The following is a 24,624-nucleotide window of genomic DNA, read 5'->3' on the forward strand; positions in this document are numbered from 1 at the left end:
ATGGACTAAAAAGGAGTTTTTAATAATTTTATTGGAGGAAAACATCTCCTAACATCCTTGCACCCTGGTTTTCACCTGCAGGGACACTGAACACCTAGTTTCTCTTCAGTCCTGGGCTGCTTTTTCTAGGGAACTTCTAGATGTGGCACTGCATTTACAGTAACACTGTCTGCTCCCAGTTGATCTTGTAACATCTGGTGTATTCAATAACTTTATTAAATTAGAAAAATAATATTTTCCACTTTTGAAATCCAGACCATCACACAAATAGAACTAGATTTTGCATGCGGAATGAATATTTTATTACTAGGTTATAAAAATAAAATACAAAATAATTTTAAAACAGAACTTAAAACACTGTACAAAGCTTTAATATGATACAAATGGGAAAATTAAATAAATAATTACACTTTTCTGTACAGGTGGCCTATACAAAAGCACTCCAGGTTTCTGCCAATACTCTGTCCTTGGTTGCCTGAGCAAAATCGTATAAAGGGAGCTGCTTGGAGGGAAAGGAACACAATGAAACACCTCTGGAGGTATTTCAAAGAGTAGTTTCTCATCTCTGATTTCAGGAAGAGAAGAGAGGGAGAGAAAAGTGGAATTATTAAAGTCACCTAACTCATTGGTCTTGTTCAACAAGAAACAATTCTGGTTTGTGGCTGAAACTGACTTAACAGCTGCCAATAGCTCATTACTTCTAAGATGTATATCTAATTCAAAACTAGATTCTCCCTCCTCCCTCTTTTTTTCCTAAAAGCTGGGAACTTGTAAGTAAATGGCCTAGTGAAATAGACACTGGCTATTTTAGAAAAAGGGTCAGAAGGTGGACCAGGAATTATGTATCAGGGAGAAGTAAGCGAGGCCCAGGCCCAGGTCATCTAGGCTGTGTTTATTCAGTCCACCCAATCCAATTTCAAAGCCCCAAGTGGGCCAGTGTTACCTTTATCTTCCCACCTTTGTATTTCCGAAAGCTTTTTCACCTCAGTGGACTACTCTGTCTGATGAATAGTTCAAAGAGAAGATTGTTTTGGAAAAAGTCCCAAGGGCTTTCCCCTTCCTGGGTAGCTCCCCACGATAAGTCAAATTCAAGTTCTGGTAGCCTTGTCTACCCCTTGTAGGCGAGTGAAGAATGCCCAGAGTCCAGATGTGGTGAAATGCTGCGCATGGATTCCTCAGGATTTAAACTGCATATTATTAGAGAAAAAGAGCATTCTATGGCAAGGGTAGTCTATATAAAAACTTGGTTTACTCAATGTTTTTAATTAGGCAAGTGAGCACTTATGTACATAAATAATATTAAACTAATATAAAGAGAGGTCAAATTCCTATCCATTGTAATTGTAAAATTATGTCATCAGCAAATTCTATAGTCACATGGGCTCAAAGATCTGCCTCATCCAATCTTGTTCCCTAGGTCAAGGAACCCAGAGCCAGGGTACCTGGGAGGCATGGTCAGCATCGCCAGTGTACACACATTCTGTGCCCATACTACCACTAACGCTCCCAGCTGAAGAGGAGCCAGAAAACCGTTAGGTTGCACAGGGCCATGAAAGGAAAGGCTCCACTACTTTTACATGTTACCTTAAGACCAAAGATCCAGCAAAGTCTAAGGCAATACGCTACTCATTACTGAGTCATGTTACTTTTTTGCTATGCAGTGTCTTGAGATTGTGTGGAAATTCAAGGTGACCTGATCTTGTCACATACTTTAATTTTCTGATCCAAATTTGCTGAAAGGGAATAAACATTAAGCTTACATATTTTTTTAAGTAGAAGCAGACAATCACAACTGAATTAGAAGACGTCTTAATGGGCATAAACTTTATTTTTGTTTTACTTTTTTTTTCTTTTTTTTTTTTGGGACAGTCTTGCTCTGTCGCCCAGGCTGGAGTGCAGTGATGTGATCTTGGCTCACTGTAATCCTCCGCCTCCCGGGTTCAAGCGATTCTCCTGCCTCACCCTCCCGAGTAGCTGGGACTATGAACGCCCGCCACCACGCCTGGCTAATTTTTTGTATTTTCAGGAGAGACGGGGTTTCACCCTGTTAGCCAGGATGGTCTTTATCTCCTCACCTCGTGATCTGCCCACCTCAGCCTCCCAAAGTGCTGGGATTACAGGCGTTGAGCCACTGCGCCTGGCCTTGTTTTACTTTTTAAAATTTCTTTCTTTCTTTCTTTTTTTTTTTTTTTTTGAGACGGAGTCTCGCTCTGCCGCCCAGGCTGGAGTGTGGTGGCCGGATCTCAGCTCACTGCAAGCTCCGCCTCCCAGGTTTACGCCATTCTCCTGCCTCAGCCTCCAGAGTAGCTGGGACTACAGGTGCCCGCCACCTCGCCCGGCTAGTTTTTTTTGTATTTTTTAGTAGAGACAGGGTTTCACCGTGTTAGCCAGGATGGTCTCGATCTCCTGACCTCGTGATCCGCCCGTCTCGGCCTCCCAAAGTGCTGGGATTACAGGCTTGAGCCACCGCGCCCGGCCACTTTTTAAAATTTCTGTGAGCTGCTCTAGAAAACTAAAGGGCCAAAACTTTACTGTCATAATTCCATGTTCAGTCAGGTATTTCTCAGAATTGCGGCGTGCAGCATCCAGACTCCCCTTTATGTGGCTAGGGATCCCTGTGCCATGTCTTGGGCTTACCTAAGAACTATAGGAATTCCCCATGTGCCTCCTACAGTTTTTCTAGCAGTGTGGGTAATGGACTCGGAAGGTTCCTGAGACTTTGTTAAACTTCTCATAATTCCAGAGGGAAGGCCAAAATATTGAGAATACTCAATGACAGGCTAAGTTTCCATTCTACTTCCTTATCCTCAAGTCACACACCAGAGTTCCACTGGGCGAGGACAGGGAAGTAGGATGTCCCAACACCCTCTTAGGGTTTTCTTTTTTTTTTTTTTTTTTTTTTTTTTTTTTTTTTTTTTTTTTTTTTTTGAGGCGGAGTCTCGCTCTGTCGCCCGGACTGGAGTGCAGTGGCCAGATCTCAGCTCACTGCAAGCTCCGCCTCCCGGGTTTACGCCATTCTCCTGCCTCAGCCTCCCGAGTAGCTGGGACTACAGGCGCCCGCCACCTCGCCCGGCTAGTTTTTGTATTTTTAGTAGAGACGGGGTTTCACCGTGTTAGCCAGGATGGTCTCGATCTCCTGACCTCGTGATCCGCCCGTCTCGGCCTCCCAAAGTGCTGGGATTACAGGCTTGAGCCACCGCGCCCGGCCACTTTTTAAAATTTCTGTGAGCTGCTCTAGAAAACTAAAGGGCCAAAACTTTACTGTCATAATTCCATGTTCAGTCAGGTATTTCTCAGAATTGCGGCGTGCAGCATCCAGACTCCCCTTTATGTGGCTAGGGATCCCTGTGCCATGTCTTGGGCTTACCTAAGAACTATAGGAATTCCCCATGTGCCTCCTACAGTTTTTCTAGCAGTGTGGGTAATGGACTCGGAAGGTTCCTGAGACTTTGTTAAACTTCTCATAATTCCAGAGGGAAGGCCAAAATATTGAGAATACTCAATGACAGGCTAAGTTTCCATTCTACTTCCTTATCCTCAAGTCACACACCAGAGTTCCACTGGGCGAGGACAGGGAAGTAGGATGTCCCAACACCCTCTTAGGGTTTTCATGCATTCATCTTCCCATATGGGCTGATGGTTGGAACTGCCTTTAGTTCTCTAAGTAAAGGTCTAAAAATGCACCTGTGGTTTCTGAACTTGGGTATATGCTGATACATAAGGACTACCATAGAAGTTACATGCCTTAATCCTGTAATACTTTCGTGTGGTATCATTCTGCTAATATATTGTCTACAGAGCCAAACCCCAAGTTACACAGCGCAACAGTACTTGTCAACCACTCCATCTCCTCAGTGACACAGGTGCTAAAGTACCTCTCCCCTGAGGCAAAGTCCCCACACATCTGCAGTAAGGGCACATAAACAGAAATGGGCAGATTTTGAAAGTGAATGCAAACAACTTAATTCCAAAATATATAAACATGACAGAGGTCTAACATATGCCATGTTTTGATCAATATAAAGGAATATGTTTTTAACATATAAAAAACTTTGATCTCCAAGACTAAATCTAGACTTATCTACAAATAAATAAATTTTCAAACTGCCAGGGGAAAATGCATTTTTTCCCTGAGTCTCACTACATCGTCCTGAATTCTGCTTCTCCTATCACCAATTCCTAATGTTATGTTAGAATGTAGAATTGTCTGCTCTTGGGAAAAATAAAGCGTCTGTTTTTAATTCAAAGCTCTTGGGTATAGAAAAACTAACTATGGTTTTAGCTATCTGTGTCTGAGTTTATAAAACATGCACCGATGTACACTTTCTCCTTGTAGACTGAATGCAACTATAGAAATATTAGCATAAAAAATATGTGGCCTGGAAGGAATCTCTGATGATGCTGAAGAACCTCAAGTTCCCATCATGGCTGGGAGTCAAGAGAAGGAGACGCTGCACACCTAAGTGCCGAATTAGCAGCCGAGGCTTTAGTGTTTGAAAGCAAATAATATAAAGCGAGGAGTAATGACTACAGTGGGTGTCAATTACCATTTTGCTACTTATGTAGGACTCGATTAACTTGGCAACTTCTACAAAAAACATTCACGTCACAACATGCAACTTAGAAAACAGTTAATGTAACTGTGCCACTGTCAGCAAGGCCAGCTTGCATACCAGAGTTAAGAATGAGAGTACCTGTCTGCCTAGGGCTTAACATTCAAAGACATTTATCATCTGTGTTTTAAGGTTAAATTTTGTATGACCCAGTTTTCCTTCTTTGTTCATTATCCACTAAAATTAAATGCCTCTATGCTGTGCAAGAAATCACAATGTATGATTTTACTATTTCAACCAATCCATAGACCCTGGGGATTTGGCAGCAGAATTCAGGAGAAATGCTACCTAAAGTGATTGAGCTGTTGCTAATTCTACCTTCTGTTCTACTCAAGTACTTCCAGGGACTAACAAGGGAAGGCGAGGGCAACTGTGACTGACTAGGTAACCAGCTATTCTATTGTGACAGAAGAAACCAGGCAATACTTGATTTTCAAAAGATAATTTTAACTGCTGCCCTATACTACTTTTAGCATAGTTTGGCTTGACCTTAACAGCCATGTCCCTCATCTTAGGTAGAATAACCAAATCAGTTTAAAATTACTTGATCTGTGTCACTGAAACCTGAAATATGCCATCACTAAGAGAACCCCCAAATAAAAAATAAAGAACTAAAAAACACAACCAAACCGAATCAAACCAAAAACCTCATTCTCTGTATCATACTTTAAAACAAAAATAAAAATCCCTGCATCACAGGTGCTTGCTTAGGGCTGCCAACTTCTATTTTTCGCCTGACAGACATCTAAAAGCACAAACTATGCTTGTAAAAACCAAAAAGTAAATCTCTACATAGGACAGTACTTATAAGTGGACCTACTGATACCACCTATGATATAATTAGTCTGTTTTCTTTAGAAAGTATCAGAGCAGAAACATCTTTGGTTAATTCTTTCCTCTACATGCAAAATAAAATATTCTTACACGATGAGACTGTTTATCTCTGGATCTTGATGAGTTCATCAATGCCATTTAGAAAAGGGGACAACACACTGGAAAAGCTGAGATAAAAATGGAAGGAACCAAGAGAGAGAGAAAACATTCAGTTGCCACATTCCCATCACTGTCAGTTCCAACCGCCGGCAGAGAAATGCCAATAAGAAATAAAATCTCACACACATGCCACAGTTGTAGCCTCATCAGCTTTTCCAATGATTACTACTAGCATATTTCTGACTAAAGCGGTCGGGATTTAAAGCTAGCTACTTTTAGCACAGTTTAGCTAATGCAACAGAAATATGATAATTTCTTCATTATTCCCCCAACCCCCTGCAAAAAAAATGAGATGAAAAGAGGAAAGTAGAATGGCAATTTTTAAGAAATGTTTTTAAAATCTGTCAGACTTATCATTATCATCCCAGTTTATCCACTGTAACTGTAAGGAGAGAACTATGTGATTAACGTGACAAATCTTTGAACCAGTATTACAAGCATGTCCCCGTAAGTTTTTCCCTATTAAAATCTTTTTGAAATGAAAATTAAATTAAATAACCTATCTTGGCTTGTTAAATACTGCCAACCCTTGCATTGTACACAGGGAAGGCAAGAAGACTCTGAGGTGTCACATGCCAAGAATGTATTTTCAGAAAATGAAGATAGGCAAGGCCCAAGTATACATGAGGCACACAATAGAAAAGGAATTTCGCCATCTGTGATCTCAAAATTACAAATGGAGAATGACAAAGAATGAGTCTATATAAGGATATGTCTCTCTATATATTTATAAATATTTATATAATTTACCATGAAGACATGCAAGTAGTGTTATAGCAACTATTATACAATATAATACAGAAGGACTGGTCTTCCAATATTACAGTTGCTTTAGATAAACAGCAAATATGTCTTATCTATTGCATTCCTCTGTAGTGTTTGAAACTGGAGAGAAATTAAGATTCCACACTATGCTACATTTCTTCTAAGAGGCATTATATGCCTCACTAGTGTTTTGAGTTTGTTTTTTTAAAAAGCTCAACACAGATAAAGAACAAGAGAAGTTCAGTGCAGCTTCAGGGCAGCTTTGATGCAGCATTAGAAGATGTTCACTTGGGGAGGAAATTCTTTCTTTCTTTTTTTTTGTTTCCCAATTCAACTGCATTAGGTTTGGCAGCAAACACAAGGTCAAACAGAAAGCACAGATGTTTGCTAGAAGGCAAATTTCAACAGCAAGCAGACCAATTTACCTGACCTTAATAAGGTCTTTACAACACAAAACACCTAGAGAGTATAAAAGAGCCCATTTTAAAAGTCTGGTAGACTTTCATTTTGCCTGATTCCTATTAGAAGAGTGAGATTAGAACAAGTATCTTCCTCTTTACAGCTTCATGAATTGAGATTATATGAAAATCAGGCCAAGAAGCCCAAATATTGAACTAAAACACAGGAGAAGCAGGTAATAAAACATTAAAAAAGAAATATTTAGCCTAAATTTATTTCCCCAGATATTAATTCCTTATTGGCTAACTGTATAAAATACAAAGTTTGAGGATTCTAAGCCTCAATAATATATCTGATTGATTTCTACATCTCAAGTCACATTCCAAAGCATTGTGCTTCCCTTGTATCATCTTGGAGGCTGATGCCACAAACAGCTGGAACCCAGAAGACTTAAGGAAGCAGTTCACTCTGGTCAGTTTCCTTCTCAAGTTTCTAAAGGAGGACACTTAACAGGGAGGAAGGGGCATCTTCTATCTTGAAGGCTATTACCCCACAATTTCTCTCTCTCCCTAAACACTAAAGCCTGCAAAGTAGCTCTAGTTAGACTTTTCTTTTCTTTACCTAAGTTTCTTATTTTTCATAATAAAAATGTAGTCGGTTAAGACCTGTTGCTCTAAAAAAAAAAAAAAAAAAAAAAAAAATCAGGGACCTGAAAAAAAGTAATTGGATTTGATAGTACAACTAGGACCATAAAATAAAAGCAGAGAGATTGAATCAGATGAGACCTACTAAACTTTAAAAAAAAATCGGAACTCCAGGGTGGGTACTAGGAATGAGGCAAAGTAAAGGTGTTCATTCTCAATACACGAAATAAACACACAAGCCACATATACATGAGTACTGGCTCCCTGGCAACAGACTTCTTACAAAATCTAATATCTGATCAATGACTCTCCAGGGTGGGAAAGTTTTGAATGAAAATATCAAACAGGAAGTTTCACTTTTGCTATATAATCTTTCAGTTGAGGCTTAAAAAAATTAGGCAACCCCCCCCCAAATTCCATTCTATCTCCTATCCTCAACTCTTTTGTCTCAAAGGCAGCTTAAAAAATGAGAGCTCATTTTCATGAGTTTCTCCCCCTTGGAGTTTTGCTCTGTTTCTCCTTCCTGTACAAAGACATTGATGCCTAATCTGCTTGCTGCCTGCCTTAGGTAATTCCTTATCATGTATTTATGTCTTCTTATAAATAATTGATCATGTTACTTTCTTTTGCAAGAGAAGATCAACACTGATTTTTTTAAGTAGACAGTACAGGGACACACATGCATCAGGTTTAGGAGGAAGATCTCACACCTTTCAAAGAGATGCAGCCTGGCTCCTATCTGCTGAGTTTACTGGCTGGCTTACTCTTCCCTGGGGGGGTTTTAGTGCTGGCTGAGTGGTGGTGAAGGCTGCCGGATCCTTTCAGGCCATTCTTGCTGGGTTTGCAATGCTCCTGTTGGCAGGACCTCCTGGAGGAGGAAGATCCTGAGTGGCTGGGAGGTGACTTGCTTCTCCCCAGATGTGGGGATGAACTCCTCTGGTCATGGTGGGGCCGTCCAGCCCTAGATGGTGAGGAACTAGACGTGCGAGGCAAGGATGAGCTTCGAGGAGAGGCACTGGGACTCCTGCGAGGGACAACTGGACTCTTGGGTGGTGTTTTTGGATTGTGAGGAGATGCTGGACTCTTGGACTGAGTAGTGCTCCGGGGTTTCTGAGATCCATTTTGAAGAATTTGGGCCAGGCGGGAGAAAAGGTCTGAGTCGGAGTTACTACTCCCTAGGACTTTATATCTGCGTAGCCTTAAAAGAACAGAGAAAATATATTTTTATTTTAAATCATTTCAAGCGTGCCTAAAAAGTCACAATGTCCCAAAATCATAATGTGAATGTGTAGAAATCAGAAAATAGACTCACAGGATACAGGGTTACTCTGCTATATACTAGTTGTATGACCCTGGACAAATTATTTAATCTTTCCCTGCTTTCAACGGGAACACTGTCTATCTCATAGGGTCACTGCACAGACAAAGGGCAGTGACCCAAGTACTTAGATGAACATCTGCCATGAAGAAGCCCTTAAATGATGTTAGTTCCTTTCCTCCTATGCCATGTTTACTCTGCTAATTTTCAGATGAATTTAATTAATTGTCTCTAGCATGTTAGCACATAAGACAGAGAGTAAACTATATTGTGTAAGGATGCTAGGACAGGAATCTTACAAACACAAAATCCCACAATGTAAGTGTTTTTTTTTTTAATTTTATTTTTTCTGCCAAGGCTCTGTCACCTCTAAGTCTTCAACATGAACTACACTAAGCAACAGGAGGAATTATAGATAAATGTACATTCCACTCATTTAATAATTTCCAAGAGAAAAGAGTAGTCATTGGTTTCTGTGGAGCTCAGTTTGTATTCCTGTTAATAGCCTGGGATTAAAGAGGGTGGATGCTGGAACTGACTGCCCTCCACCCCCCCACACTGGCAACTGAGCTTGGGCCTCAAGCTGTACCTGTAGTGCACCTGTAGTGAACACCTGGCTAATTTTTGTATTTTTTGTAGAGACAGTTTTGCCACATTGCCCAGGCTGGTCTCAAACTCCTGGGCTCCAGCAATCCTCCTGTCTCAGCCTCCCAAAGTGCTGGGATTACAAGCATGAACCATAGCGCCTGGCTCTTGGGCCTCAGAATTCTAAGAGTATTCATATGAACAGCAAATGTGTTTCTTGTCCTAAATGTCTTTCTGATTTGGCCTAAGAATCAAAGAAAATGGAACATATAAAAGTGTCTTTATGAACTATAAAGCAGTGGTCCCCAACCTTTTTAGCACCAAGGACCAGTTTCGTGGAAGACACTTTTTTTTCCATGACGGGGGGAGGAGGGGCAAGGATGGTTTTGGGATGAAACTGTTCCACCCTAGATCATCAGGCATTAGTTAGATTCTCATAAGGAGCACACAACCTAGATCGCTCCCATGTGCAGTTCACAACAGGGTTCGCGCTCCTATGGGACTGTGATGCCACTGCTGATCTGAGAGGAGGCGGAGCTCAGGCAGTAATGCTTCACCACCTGCCGTGCAGCCCTGGGGTGGGGGGGCCTGCTATAAAGCAGTCTACAATATATTTTAGTGGCAATGCCAAATTACGTAGTGAGAAGGACCCTAGGGCCCCTGTAATAATAAAATTATGCTAATGGAAAGTATACAGCAAAGGAAGAGACAAATGAATGGAACAGAGCATTGAATCCAAAAAGATCCCCATGTTTCTATGGGAAATTAGTATTAAGATATCACTAACTACTTGGAAAAAAACTTCACATCATATATAATGATAAACTTTAGATAGACAATACATTTATACACAAAGCACAAAACTATAAAGGTACAGGAAATTACTACCTTTTAAAAAAATATTAGGGTTGAAGGACCTTCCTACGCATGATATAAAACACAATTAATAAAAAAAATTCAGTTCCATGAACACTAAACTTTTCTATCAAACAAAAGGCACTACAACCCAAGTTAAATTCAGACTAGGATAAAATATCTTTGATATAATTGGTAGAGAAGGGGGTTAGTTACAGAAAGTAACCCAGGCCGGGCGCAGTGGCTCACATCTGTAATTCCAGCACTTTGGGGGGTTGAGGTGGGTGGATAGCTTGAGGTCAGGAGTTTGAGATCAGCCTGGCCAACATGGCAAAACCCTGTCTCTACTAAAATACAAAAAATTAGCTGGACGTGGTGGCAGGTGCCTATAATCCCAGCTACTCGGCAGGAGAATCACTTGAACTTGAGAGGCAGAGGTTGCAGTGAGCCAGGATTGCACCACTGCACTCCTGCCTGGGCCACAGAGCAAGATTCCATCTCAAAAAAAAAAAAAAAAAAACCAAAAACCAACAGTAACCCAATAGAATGTTTTGACATGAAAACAGCCAACAACTCATAAAAAGATCCTCCCACCTCAGCCTCCCGAGTAGCTGGGAATACAGCTGTGTAGCACCCATGCCTGGCTAATTCTTATAGAGATGAGGTTTCACCATGTTGCCCAGGCTGGTCTCAAACTCCTGGGTTCAAGCAATCTGCCTGCCTCAGCCTCCCAAAGTGCTGGGATTACAGGTGTGAGCCACCACATTTGGCCCTGGAAAGCACTCTTCACTGGTTTACCACCTCCCGATATTTTCCCCTCTTCCTCAAAATATAAACATTCTGTGGTCAAATATATCATGATAATATTTAAATAAAAAGTATAGCATGCAGTAGATACTAAAGCAGTATCTTTACTATGTATGGTTGTACATACCATCAGACCTAGGGAAATTTTCTATAGGATTTTTTTGGTTTAATTCATTATAATCAAGATAAACAGCACTGTTACCAGGGTCCATTTATCAAATCATGGACAATGTATTCACTAGCATTTGATATCATATTTGAAACACTAGCAATCTGTCTCCCCAACTAGGCAACTCCACTGGCAGAATCTGTCTGATGTAATTATCTTGGAAATCTGGAGTCTACTGAAGGCTTGCAACTTCCAGGAGAAGGCTTGGACTGTCAATAACAGTTAGTTTTAGTCTATTTCAGATCTTAGCACAGTAACAGCTACCCATCCCTCATTCCTGGCCCTGTGGCAGACAGTTGTGCACTTATTTCTGGAGCAGTTTGCACACAGCTTACAAGAAGCAGGTGGGCAAAAAGAACCCTGTCCTCCAATTATTGGGGATGTGTGCTCTAATTACTCATAGCTGGTTCTGATCACAGAAGAGCAGAGAAAGAGGTGGGTAGTCATTCTTACATTTTTCCCTATTGTTACAAACTGGTTCTCCTCTGGCTGAAGTAACTGCTAGGGGATTAAAAGGGCCAGTGCTCTTTTTTTCCTTCCCTCATTTTTCTTTTTTCCCTTCTTCGGAGCCAGATATTAAAGACTTGTGTATTCAAAACCAACCACATATACTGGGGAAATCAGAAAGCTATTATGCTTAGCCAGAAAAAAAATACAGGCTTAGAAAAGGTCTGAGACCTTAGGTTTACATCTCAGGGTGGTCCTCAGCACAGAGACAATCTAGAACCATCAAAAAACAAACAAATTAGCTAGGTGTGCCGGCATGCACCTGTAGTTCCAGCTACTCAGGAGGCTGAGGCAGGAGGATCACTTGAGCCCAGGAATTAGAGGCTGCAATGAGTCATGATTATTCCACTGCACTCCAGCCTTGGTGACAGAGTGAGACCCTGTCTCAAAAACAAAAAGAAACAAAAACAACCGCCAGCAAATCCCGAGGAAAGGGGAAAATTTTATTTTCAGAGTTACCACATTATTAGATTCAAATATCCAATTTTCAACAAAAAAAATACACAGAAACAGGAAGGCATGGTCCATTCAAAGGAAAAAAAAATCAACAGAAATTGTATCTGAGGCCGGGCGCGGTGGCTCAAGCCTGTAATCCCAGCACTTTGGGAGGCCGAGACGGGCGGATCACCAGGTCAGGAGATCGAGACCATCCTGGCTAACACGGTGAAACCCCGTCTCTACTAAAAATACAAAAACTAGCCGGGCGAAGTGGCGGGCGCCTGTAGTCCCAGCTACTCGGGAGGCTGAGGCAGGAGAATGGCGTAAACTCGGGAGGCGGAGCTTGCAGTGAGCTGAGATCTGGCCACTGCACTCCAGTCCGGGCGACAGAGCGAGACTCCGCCTCAAAAAAAAAAAAAAAAAAAAAAAAAAAAAAAAAAAAAAAAGAAATTGTATCTGAAAAAGACCTGATGGCAAATCTACTAGACAAATATTTTGAAACAACTGTCTTAAGGATGCTCGAAGAACTAAAGAAAGACACGGAGAAAGTCAAGAAAACAACGTGTGAACAAAATGGAAATATCAATAAGAGACAGAAAACCTGACAAGAACCAAAAAAAAATTGGAACTGAAAAGTACAATCACTAAAATAAAAAATTCACTAGAGGAATTCAAAAGCAGATTTGAGCAGGCAGAAGAAAAAAATCAGCAAACTTGAAGACAGGACAATGGAAAGTATTGAGTCTGAGGTACAGAAAGAAAAAGGAGTAAAGAAAAGTAAACAGAGAGTAAAGGGCCTGTGGGGCCATCAAGCAGACCTGCATGCACACTGTGGGAGTTCCAGAAGAAGAAGAGAGTAAGAGGCAGAGAGAATACTTAAAAAAAAAATGGCTGCAGACTCCCCAAAGTCATAAGAGACATGAATATACAACATCCCAGAAGTTCAACAAACTCGAAGTAGGATGAACTCAGAGACCCACAATGAGACACATTATAATCAAACTGTCGAAAGACAAAGACAGAGAATCTTGAGATTCTCAAAAATATTATCAGAACACTTCTCACCAGAAAAACTGGAGGCTGGAAGTACTTTAGTACTTTAAAGTACTTCTTTTAAAATGCTACAAGAACTGTCAACTAAGAATCTTGTATCTGGCAAAACTGTCCTTCAAAAATGAGGGAGAAATTAAGACATTCTCAAATAAAAGCTAAGGGAGTTTGTTACCACCAGACCTGCCTTGCAAGAAATGCTAGAGGGAGTCCTGTAGGTTGAAATGAAAGGACGCCACACAGGAACTTGAAGCCATATGAAGAAATAAAGATCTTAATAAAGGCAAACACATGGACAATTATAAAAGCTAGTAGTTTTGTAAGAAGTCTATAACTCCACTTTTTGTTTTCTGCATTATTTAGGAGACCAATACTTTCTTTTTCTAACATTGGTTTGTAACTCCACATTTTGTTTTTTACATAATTTAAGAGATTAATGCATTTTAAAAAGTATTAGTTTATGTGTTTGAACACACAATGTATAAAGATGTAATTCTGTAACATCAACAACTGAAAGGAGTGGAGATGGAGACTGAAAGGAGCAGAGTTATTGCATGATATTGAAGTTAAGCTCATATAAATCCAAATCAATGTTATAACTTTAGAACTTAAGTGTAACACAACAATGTGAATGTACTTAATACCACTGAACTGTACACTTGAAAAAGACATAGCCGGGCACAGTGGCTCAAGCCTGTAATCTCAGCACTTTGGGAGGCCGAGGCAGGTGGTTCACTTGGGGCCAGGAGTTTGAGACCAGCCTGCCCAACATAGCGAAACCCTGTCTCTAGTTAAAAAAAAAAAAAAAAATTAGCCTGATGTGGTGGCAGGTGCCTGTAATCCTAGCTACTCAGGTGGCTGAGGCATGAGAGAATCTCTTGAACCGGGGAGGCAGAGGCTGCAGTGAGCTGAGATTGAGCCACTTCACTCCAGCCTGCGTGACAGAGTGAGATTCTATCTCAAAAACAAACAAAAAAGTCAAGATGCTAAATTTTATGTGTATTTTACCACAATAAATTGGAAAAAATAAAATGATTAACCTGGATCAATCTGATTACTTCCACTGCACTAGGCTGTAAGGCCTGGGAAAGGCAGGAAAGAAAGATACTGAGAAGAGGGTAACACAGAAACGATGCCATTGGTGGAGTATAATAAAGCAGATATAGAAATGGTGTTACACACCTAACACAGGGAGAGCACACAGCATTACCTGGCTTCTACTCCAGGCCTCGTGGGTGGCTTTCCTGGTGGTGGCCGAGGAAAGAACTGAGATGAAGTTGAGCTATTGACTTGATCTGTGTTGACCCATGAAACTGGCCTTGGAATTTTGCTCTTTCTAGACTGGGAGATGATGGGTGACAGAAGGCTATCTTCAGCTGACCTACTCAGGTGAGAATCTACTGTCAGTCTTGAAAAGGGAGTGAGCACTTCCTCCTCACAAAAGGTAGCAGGAACAGTAGCTAGTTTCTCCTCTAGCAATTTATCAGAGGCACTTGAGAGGTCGCCAAGGAAGGACTTGAATTGTCTTTTTTCCACCAGAAGCTTGACTAGGTCTGGCTGATAAGCTTTCTTTTGGAGGAGTTTTTCTTTTGCAGAAACTGAAGAGGATGATTCCAAAGTTGAGTCGATCTCTTGTGCCAAAACAGGGATTCGGCTGTGTCTAGTTACAAAGGATGACCTAACCATATCCTTCTGGGTTGGGGCACCATGTTCATTCTCTGAAACACAATGAAATAGTTCTCCATTTCTAGGGGCAATTTTCTCTCTCTTACCCTCTTGGTGCAAAAAAGTAGAGAGGTCTCCTTGATGACCCGGCAAGTCTTCACTCATGACGTCATCATCCTTAGATACCTTATTTTTTTGTGTTTCTGCCACCTGGCCTATCTGACCTTCAACATGTGGGTCAATGTCTCTGGGAGAAATTTCTGAAGTTCCAACTGTCAGAAGCTTCATTATCTCATTATTTTTGTCTTGATTTGGCACCACACTAAAAGTCTGTGTTTTTGTCACATTAAGAGGTTCAGTAGTAGCTGAGTGATCCTTTTCCACAATTACCAAATCTCCTGGGAGAGAGGAGATCTCAATACAATGCTGCCCTCTACTTAATTTCTCATCTTCATTATCTGACTCTAAAAGGATGCTTTTCTCTTCAGTTTCCCCAGGGAGATTTTCAAATTCTCTCACAACCAGTCTGTTACGATCAGGAAGTTCTTTTGGTCCCAGGTCTTGAGATTTGTTACTTTCTCTAATGTTGGGTAACACGTCATGACCAATATGATCTATCTGAAGCCCCAAATCTGTTCTGCTTCCTCCACTAGGAGGTTCACCCTCTGTCACAGCCAAGCCAGAGTTTTCCCTTGGAGAGTAAAGTTCCACAGTGGGCTCCATGGGCTGAAGATCTTTCTTCTCTGGCTGCTGACCATAGTGAAAGCTTCCTGAAGTTGACTGTGTAGATGCCACAGAAGGTCTAGGAATTGTAATCTGGAGAAGGGGGAGAAAAAATTAAAATACAACTATGTAAAATATCAATACAGATGCATGCTGTGAGATTTAACATCTCAATATCTAATTTATAGGAAGAATACAGATGTTGACCAGGTCTGCCCAACTTACATGAAAAATGAACAATTCTGAATAACAATGAATGACACTTAAGCTACCCTACTCAGAAACTGTGCAGAACAGTCTCTCCCTGTAGGTTTATCCCTGCCCCTTCTTTGGTGTGCTGTATGCTCTGGAAGTCTAATTTCTACAGATTGCACCATCTGGGCTTCCTTGCTTTCTGATTTGTGGTTAGATCTGCTCAATGGATGGCACCAACAGACAATCAGAGGGTTAGAGGAAAGAGAGGGCTGGGTAATGATTATCCTTGCTTCCCCGCTGAGGACTGTGGCGCTGGTGACGGCTACATTCCACTATCCTGGCCACAGCTCCCTTCTTGTGGCCTCTCTCTCAGCTACTACCCTCATCAAGTTCTGCTTACACCCACTTCAACTCCCCTTTCAGGACTCATGGTAGGAACGGCTCCCTCTGTTGCTGGTCCTGTTGGCTCTCTTAACTCTGCCCATACATCTGTAAAAAGTTCCTTACATTAAATTCTCTCCAAGTCCCTCTGAGTATGCCATCTATTTCCTGCCAGAATCTAGATACAGGATTATAGGAAAAAATTACTGGCAAATAATTGTTCACTGAAAAACTCCAAATTTTCATGCATTTTGTTGTTTTCCATAAATTCTATTAAATACTAGGATTATTATATCTTCCTATAAGTAAAGACATACAAAGATGTTTAGTAATGTTTATGATCTCTCTACTTTTTTCCTTTTTTTTTTTTTTTGAGACAGGGTCACCGTGTCACCCAGGCTGAAGTATAGTGGTGCGATCTTGGCTTACTGCAACCTCTGCTTTCCAGGCTCAAGTGATCCTCCCACCTCAGCCTCCTGAGTAGCTGGGACTACAGCATGCACCGCCACACCTGGCTGGTTTTTGCATTTTTTGTAGAGATGGGGTATCACCATGCTGCCCAGGCTGGTCTTGAACTCCTGAGCTCAAGTGATCCATCTGCCTTGGCCTCCCAAAGTGCTGGGATTACAGATATGAGCCAAGTGTGCCCAGTCAGAGTACTATTACTAATGCAAATTCACAAATGAGGAAAAACACAATCAAGAAGTCATAAATAGGACTTCGGGATTTTGAAAGTTGTGCACAGCACAGTACAGCCTACTGACATGTTCTACACACTCTCAAATAAAATCGTGGAAACTGAGTCTGCAATAACATTATCTGACAAAATATCTGCAATAACATTATCTGACAAAATAAAAGGAGAAAACCTAGGATCAGTAGTTGAGTATAGAGAAGAGAAAGCTAATTCTAAGTGTAGCTGCAAATAGCTTCCTCAAACTATAAAGACATAAAAGCAGTTCTCATACTTGGGGCGCTCTACAAATGGACCAAATAAATAATCTGCCAGTAAGCCATATGCATCTTTTATATCTTTAATTTTCATAATTCACAAATATTTCATTACAGCATTAATCAGATCATTTCCTTTATTCTGTTCTGTAATTGTATCATGTACATCTTTCTAAAGAATTAGAAAAAGATCTCAATATTTTCCATTTCTTTCACAGTTTCTGAGTTCTATTAATGCCTAGTACTAAGTTTGACCAAAATTAGTGTCTTAATTAATAGTTCAGGTAAAGCAGCCTCACTATTTTTCAGTCACCCCATGTTTCAAACTAGCCACTAGTGAGAAACAATGAACTGCAAACCAACTACCATTTGCATTTTAACTTATAAATTATCCTTTTATTTTTCTCTCATTCAAGGATTGTAATATTACTAAGATAATAAAAACTTTGCAAAATTTAACATCCATTCCGAATAGCCTTTCTTCCAAATGAAAAGAATGTGGTATATGAAATTTCCACATTCTCATTTTTGTTTGTTGACAAAGACAAATAATTGAGCAGAGATACACATAGTAGAATCATCTATTGGTACCTAATACAGCCTGGCCTATTAAGGAGTTAAGTTTTAGCCATTCAAATTCCACCATAGACCTCTCTTGTCTAAAGCAGCTTCATATAACACTTTATAGAAGTGTTGAAAATTATAGGCTGGGCACGGTGGCGCACACCTGTAATCCCAGCACTTTGGGAGGCAGAGGCGGGCGGATCACCTGAGGTCACGAGTTCGAGACCAGCCTGACCGACATTGAGAAACCCCATCTCTACTAAAAATCAAAATTAGCCAGGCGTGGTGGTGCATGCCTATAATCCCAGCTACAGGATTATAGGGAGGCTGCAGCAGGAGAATCACTTGAACCCATGAGGTGGAGATTGTGGTGAGCTGAGATCACGCTACTGCATTCCAGCCCGGGTGACAGAGTGAGACCCCGTCTCAAAAAGAAAGAAAAAAAAAAAGAAGTCCAAGAAGGCAGAATGGAGGCACCCAGCCTCTGCTGCCCCGTTACCCAAGCCCAGATTGGGCTGGAGTCAGGAGGGACTTCCTGTTGTGGGAGAAAGGTAAGCAGAAGAGCCTCATCAGCCCTCACTGCCACTGCAAACACCTACAATCCTTACTACAAGAGTACCCACAGTACTCGCAAGCCTGGAGTCTAGTTTGGAGAGCTGCCAAAACTTCACACAGCTGCTTTGCTCCAGATTAGGCTACAAGGTGAGCATGCCCGCCCACCCCTGTGAGCCAAGCTGCCACAGCTTAGTGCCACCCAAAGGCCAGAGCCACTTCTGGAGTACACTCTGTTCTGGGGGCCAGAAGCCACTGCACCTCTCCAGCTCTTGGGCTCCATCTTCATTCCACCAAGATCACACAGGTGGCTGGTGTCTACAATGTCATGACCCTGACTGCTTGGAGCCTGGGCTCAGGATCAGCTGTGATTCGAGTCCTGCCCAGCAGGAAAACTAACCCCTGCCATGCACACTTCCAGGTAGAAAAGTAGTCTGGCAGTACCACACAGGGCAGACACACCCCTGAGCAGGAGAAGCTTCCAAACCACTGAGGAGCTGACCCACCCTCAGGTCAGTGTATGTGCCAGCACTCAGGGCCAGCTGGCTCAGGCCAGCTCCTGGCAGATACACCCCCAGGCCAGCTGAGCGGCTGCACACCTGTGCCTTGGACCTGAGAAAAACAGCCTCCTGAGCCTGCCCCTGGCAGGTATGCCTCCCAGACCAGACCAGCAGCCATGAGCCCACGCCTCTGGTCAGAGTGACAGCACTGTGGCCCCAACCCCAGTAAGCCAGACTTGAAACTAGCTGACCCACTTGTGTGTACATGCAGACCCTGACCTGAGAAGCAGCCTGGTGAGACCACACTCAGAAAAACCATGCCAACACTGCCACAAACTCTCTCACCTTAGGCCACAGAGACACTTGCAAACATCACCAGCATGGGTTGCAGCTGAAGAAATTGCATGAAGACTACACTATTGCATCCACCTAGCATCAAAGCCAAGGCACCCCACCTAACTGCTACCCCAAGACCCAAGTCTTTCCCTATGAAACCTACTCCATAAAATTAGGAGAGTCAACTGTTCCACCAGATGCATAGATATCAACATAGGGACACATCAAACATGAAAAAGCAAGGAAATATGACACCTCCCAAGGAATGATAATTCTCCAGTAAGAGACCCCAATCATAAGGAAATATACAAAATCCCAGAAAAAAATAAATAATAATTTTAAAGAAACTCAGTGACATACAAGAGAATAAAGAAAGACAATTCAATGAAATCAGAAAAACAATTCATGATTTCAATGAGAAATTCAACGCAAATAGATATCATAAAAAAGAACCAAACAAATCTTAGCACTAAAGAATTAAATGGGCCGGGTGTGGTGGCTCACACCTTAATCCCAGCACTTTGGGAGGCTGAAGTGGGCAGATCACTTGAGGTCAGGAGTTTGAGACCAGTCTGGCCAACATGGTGAAACCCCATCTCTACTAAAAACATAAAAAATTAGCCAGATGTGTTGGCATGTGCCTGTAGTCCCAGCTACTTAGGAGGCTGAGGCAGGAGAATCGCTTGAACCATGAGGCAGAGGTTGCAATGAGCTGAGATCATGCCACTGCACTCCAGCCTGGGTGACAGAGCAAGACCCAGTCTCAAAAAAAAAAAAAAAAAAGAATTCAGTGAATGAAATAAAAAATAAAATTGAGAGCTTCAACAACAGACTAGATCAGGCAGAATTTCTGAACTTGAAGACAGGTCTTTTGAATAACAAAAATAAAATGTTTTAATGAAGAAAACCTACAGGATCTACTAGATTTTCTGTATTTTATTTGTTTGCTTAACAAATAAAATAACCAGGAATAAATTTAACCAAAGAAGTGAAAGATCTCTACAAGCAAAACCAGAAGACACTGATTAAAGAAATTGAAGAAAATATACAATAAAATGGAAAGACATCATGCTCTTGTATTGGAAGAATTAATATTGCTAAATTAATAGTGTTTAAATGTCTATAGTACCTGAAGTGCTACAGATTCAATGCAATCCCTATCAAAATACCAATGATATTTTTTGCAGAAATAGAAAAACAATCTGACCCCAAATCGCTAAAGCAAGCCTAAGCAAAAATACAAAAGAAAACAAAACAAAAGCTGGAGGTATAACACTACCTAATTTCAAATTATACTACAAAGCTATAGTAACCAAAACAGCATGGTACTGGCATAAAAATAGACACATAGACCAACAGAACAGAACAGAACAGAGAATCCAGAAATAGACCCATTTATCTACAGCCAACTGAGTTTTGACAAAGGCATCACAGCATTCACTGGGGAAAGAACTTCAATAAATGATGCTGGGAAAACTGGATATCCACATGCAGAACAATGAAACTAAGACTCCCATCTCTTACCTTATATAAAAATCAGCTCAAAATGGATTAAAGACCTAAATGCAAGGCCCAAAGCTACAAAACTAGTAGAAGAAAACACAGGGTAGGCTGGGCGCAGTGGCTCACACCTATAATCCCAGCACTTTGGGAGGCCGAGGCAGGTGGATCACGAGGTCAGGAGATGGAGACCATCCTGGCTAACATGGTGAAACCCTGTCTCTACTAAAAATACAAAACATTAGCCGGCTGTGGTGGCAGGCGCCTGTAGTCCCAGCTTCGTGGGAGGTTGAGGCAGGAGAATGGCATGAACCTGGGAGACGGAGCTTGCAGTGAGCTGAGACCGCGTCACCGCACTCCATCCTGGGCGACAGTGCAAGACTCCATCTCGGAAAAAAAAAAAGAAAAAAGAAAAAAGAAAAAAAGAAAACATAGGGTAAATGTTTCAGAACACTGATCTAGGAAAGTACTTTATGAGTAAGACCTCAAAAGCACAGGCAACAAAAACAAAAATAAATGGGATTATATCAAACTAAAAACCATCTTCACAGCAAAGGAAAGAGTCAATAGAGCGAAAAGATAACCTATAGAATGGAAGAAAATATCGACAAACTATTCATCTAACAGGGGATTAATATCCAGAATATATAAGAAACTCAAACATCTCAACAGCCAAAAAATAAAAAGAAAAGAAAAGAAAAGAAAAACATCTCATTAGAAAATGGGCAAATGGCCTAAGCAGACTTTTCTCAAAATAAGATATATACAAATGGCCAACAAATATATGAAAAAATGCTCAATATCACTAGTCATCAGAAAAACGCAAATAAAAACCACAATGAAATATTATATTGCCCCAGTAAAAATGGCTATCAACAAAAAGACAAAAAATAACAAATGCTGGCAAGGATGCAGAGAAAAGGGAACTCTCAAATACAGTGTTGGTGGGTATGGTTTGGCTGTGTCCCCACCCAAATCTCATCTTGAATTCCCACGTGTTCTGGGACGGACCCAGTGGGAGGTAACTGAATCATGGGGGCAGTTATTTCTCATGCTGTTCTCATGATAGTGAGTAAGTCTCACGAGATCTGATGGTTATTATAAGGGGGAGTTTTCCTACACAAGCTCTCTTTGCTTGCTGCCATCCATGTAAGATGTGACTTGCTCCTCCTTGCCTTCCACCATGATTGTGAGGCCTCCCCAGCCATGTGGAACTGTAAGTCCAATTAAACCTCTTTCTTTTGTAAATTGCCCAGTCTTGGGTATGTCTTTATCAGCAGTATGAAAACAGACTAATACAGTGGGACTGTAAACTAGTACAGTTACTATGGAGAAAAGTATGTAGGTTCCTCAAAAAACTACAAATAGAACTACCATACAATTCAGCAATCCCACTACTGGGAAGATCGGTTTATCGAAGAGATATCTGCACATTCATGTTTACTGCATCACTGTTCACAACAGCCAAGATATGGAATCAACTCAAGTGTACGACAACAGGTGAGTGGATAAAGAAAATGTGGTATATCAGCCAGGCACGGTGGTTCATGCCTGTAATCCCAGAACTTTGAAAGGCCAAGGCAGGTGGATCACCTGAGGTCAGGAGTTCGAGACCAGCCTGGCCACCATGGCGAACCCTCATCTCTACAAAAAATACAAAAATTAGCCAGGCATGGTGGTGTGAACCTGTAGTCCCTGCTACTCAGGAGGCTGAGGCAGGAGAATTGCTTGAACCCAGGAGGCGGTGGTTGCACTGAGCCAAGATCACCGCCACTGTATTCCAGCCTGGGCAACAGAGCAAGACTCTGTCTCAAAAAAAAAAAAAAAAAGAAAATGTGGTATATATAAACAATGGAATGCTATTCAGCCATAAAAAATAAATCCTGTCATTCATGGCAACATGGATGGAACTGGAGGCTGTTATGTTAAATGAAATAAGCCAGGCAAAGAAAGACAAATACCATATGTTCTAATATATGAGGAAGTTAAAAAAAAAAGCTGATTTTATGTAAGTAAAAAGTAGAAGAGAGGTTATTAGAGGCTGGGAAGAGTAGCAGAAACGGGGAGATAGGGAAAGATTTGTTAAAGGATACAAAATTACAGCTAGACAGAAGGAATAACTTCTAGTGTTCCATAGCACTGTAGGATGATTATAGTTAACAATAATATACATTTTCTTTCTTTCTGGGTTTTTTTTTTTTTTTTTTTTTTCTGTTTTGAGACAGAGTCTCACTCTGTCACCCAGGCTGGAGTGCAGAGCGTGATCTATGCTCACTGCAACCTCTGCCTCCTGGGTTCAAGCGATTCTCCTGCCTCAGCCTCCCGAGTAGCTGGGATTACAGGCATGCCCCACCACACCCTGCTAATTTTTGTATTTTTAGTAGACACGGAGTTTCACCATGTCAGCCAGGTTGGTCTCGAACTCCTGACCTCAGTGCTAGGATTACAGGCGTGAGTCACTGTGCCTGGCCCAATAATATATATTTTCAAATAGATAGAAGAAAGGATATTGAATGCTCCCAACACAAAGAAATGATAAATGTTTGAGATGATGTAGATGCCAGTTACAGTGATCTGGTCACTATACATTTTATGTGTCAAAACATCATTATGTACCTCATACATATGTATGATTGTTATGTGCCAATTATAATGTTTTTAAGAGGCTACATATGGTATCTCCCACTTTGGCCAATGTGGATTGAGGTGAGGGTGGATAGGGAAGAGTGCGGAAGGCAGCAGTCTTTGCTACAGAGGTGGGTAAAACTAAAAACCTAAAGCCTCAAAAGTGAATGAAAAGTAAAAGCTGTTTTTTCCTTCCCTTGTCATGCCACTCTCCAGACAAGTCACTCATTATTTATAGTTTAATGTGTCTTTAAGGGGGTTTGCAATTATAAAAATTTTGTAGGAGTACTAAAAATTGTAAGCAAGCTACAGCTCATACCCAAAGAATAGAAGCCCAGAAAAGATGGACTAAAACAAAAACATTTTTTGGCAGGCCTGTAATTACATATTATATACATGGCTAAAGGATTAAACAGTCAGTTTTCTAGCCCCTTCATGCAGTATTGAAAGACACCTCAGGGATTCTGTTCCAAGATGGCCGAATAGGAACAGCTCTGGTCTGCAGTTCCCAGCGTGACTGACACAGAAGATGGGTGATTTCTGCATTTCCAACTGAGGTACCTGGTTCATCTCACTGGGACTGGTTGGACAGTGGGTGCAGCCCACAGAGGGTGAGCCAAAACAGGGCAGGGCATCGCCTCACCTGGGAAGTAGAAGGGGTTGGGGGATTTCCCTTCCCTAGCCAGGTATAGATGGTACCTGGAAAAACGAGATGCTCCTGCCCAAATACTGTGCTTTTCCAAAGGTCTTAGGAAACGGCACACCAGGAGATTATATCCCGCACATGGCTCCACAGGAACCACACCCACCTAGCCTTGCTCACTGCTAGCACAGCAGACTGAGATTGACCTGCAAGGCAGCAGCCTGGCAGGGGAAGGGGCATCCATCATTGCTGAGGCTTGAGTAGGTAAATAAAGCAGCCAGCAGGCGGAGAAGCTCGAACTGGGAAAAGCCCTCCGCAGCTCAGCAAGGCCTGTTGCCTCTGTAGACTCCACCTCTGGGGGCAGGGCATAGCTGAACAAAAGGCAGCAGAAACTTCTGCAGACTTAAACATCCCTGTCTGACAGCTCTGAAGAGAGCAGTGGCTCTCCCAGCATGGTGTTTGAGCTCGGAGAATGGACAGACTGCCTCCTCAAGTGGGTCCCTGACCCCCACGTAGCCTAAGGAATGGAGAGACTGCCTCCTCAAGTGGGTCCCTGACCCCTGTGTAGCCTAACTGGAAGACATCTCTCAGTAGGGGCTGACTGACACTGCATACAGGCAGGTGCTTCTCTGGGACGAAGCTTCCAGAGGAAGGATCAGGCAGCAATATTTGCTGTTCTGCAACATTTGCTGTTTTGCAGCCTCCACTGGTGATACCCAGGCAAACAGGGTCTGGAGTGGACCTCCAGCAAACTCCAACAGACCTGCAGCTGAGGGACCTGACTCTTAGAAGGAAAACTAACAAACAGAAAGGAATAGTATCAACATCAACAAAAAGGACATCCAC

General features: G+C 41.7%; 1 protein-coding gene across 6 annotated transcripts in view; it reads right to left on the bottom strand.

Moving 5' to 3' along the window:
- Positions 1-2,918: 2,918 nt before the first annotated feature.
- Positions 2,919-24,624, bottom strand: part of TTBK2 (tau tubulin kinase 2) — a 178,606-nt gene continuing 156,900 nt past the window's right edge. For all 6 annotated transcript variants that reach the window (XM_010383778.2, XM_030930648.1, XM_030930650.1 and 3 more), the window contains 2 exons: positions 14,354-15,624; positions 2,919-8,612 (listed from right to left, as the gene is read on the bottom strand). In XM_010383778.2, the coding sequence (XP_010382080.2) occupies positions 8,150-8,612; positions 14,354-15,624 (1,734 nt within the window). In that variant the 3' untranslated portion in view covers positions 2,919-8,149. The remainder of the gene's footprint in view (positions 8,613-14,353; positions 15,625-24,624) is intronic.

Source organism: Rhinopithecus roxellana, chromosome 5 (genome assembly GCF_007565055.1).
Source record: "Rhinopithecus roxellana isolate Shanxi Qingling chromosome 5, ASM756505v1, whole genome shotgun sequence".
NCBI classification, from domain to species: domain Eukaryota; kingdom Metazoa; phylum Chordata; class Mammalia; order Primates; family Cercopithecidae; genus Rhinopithecus; species Rhinopithecus roxellana.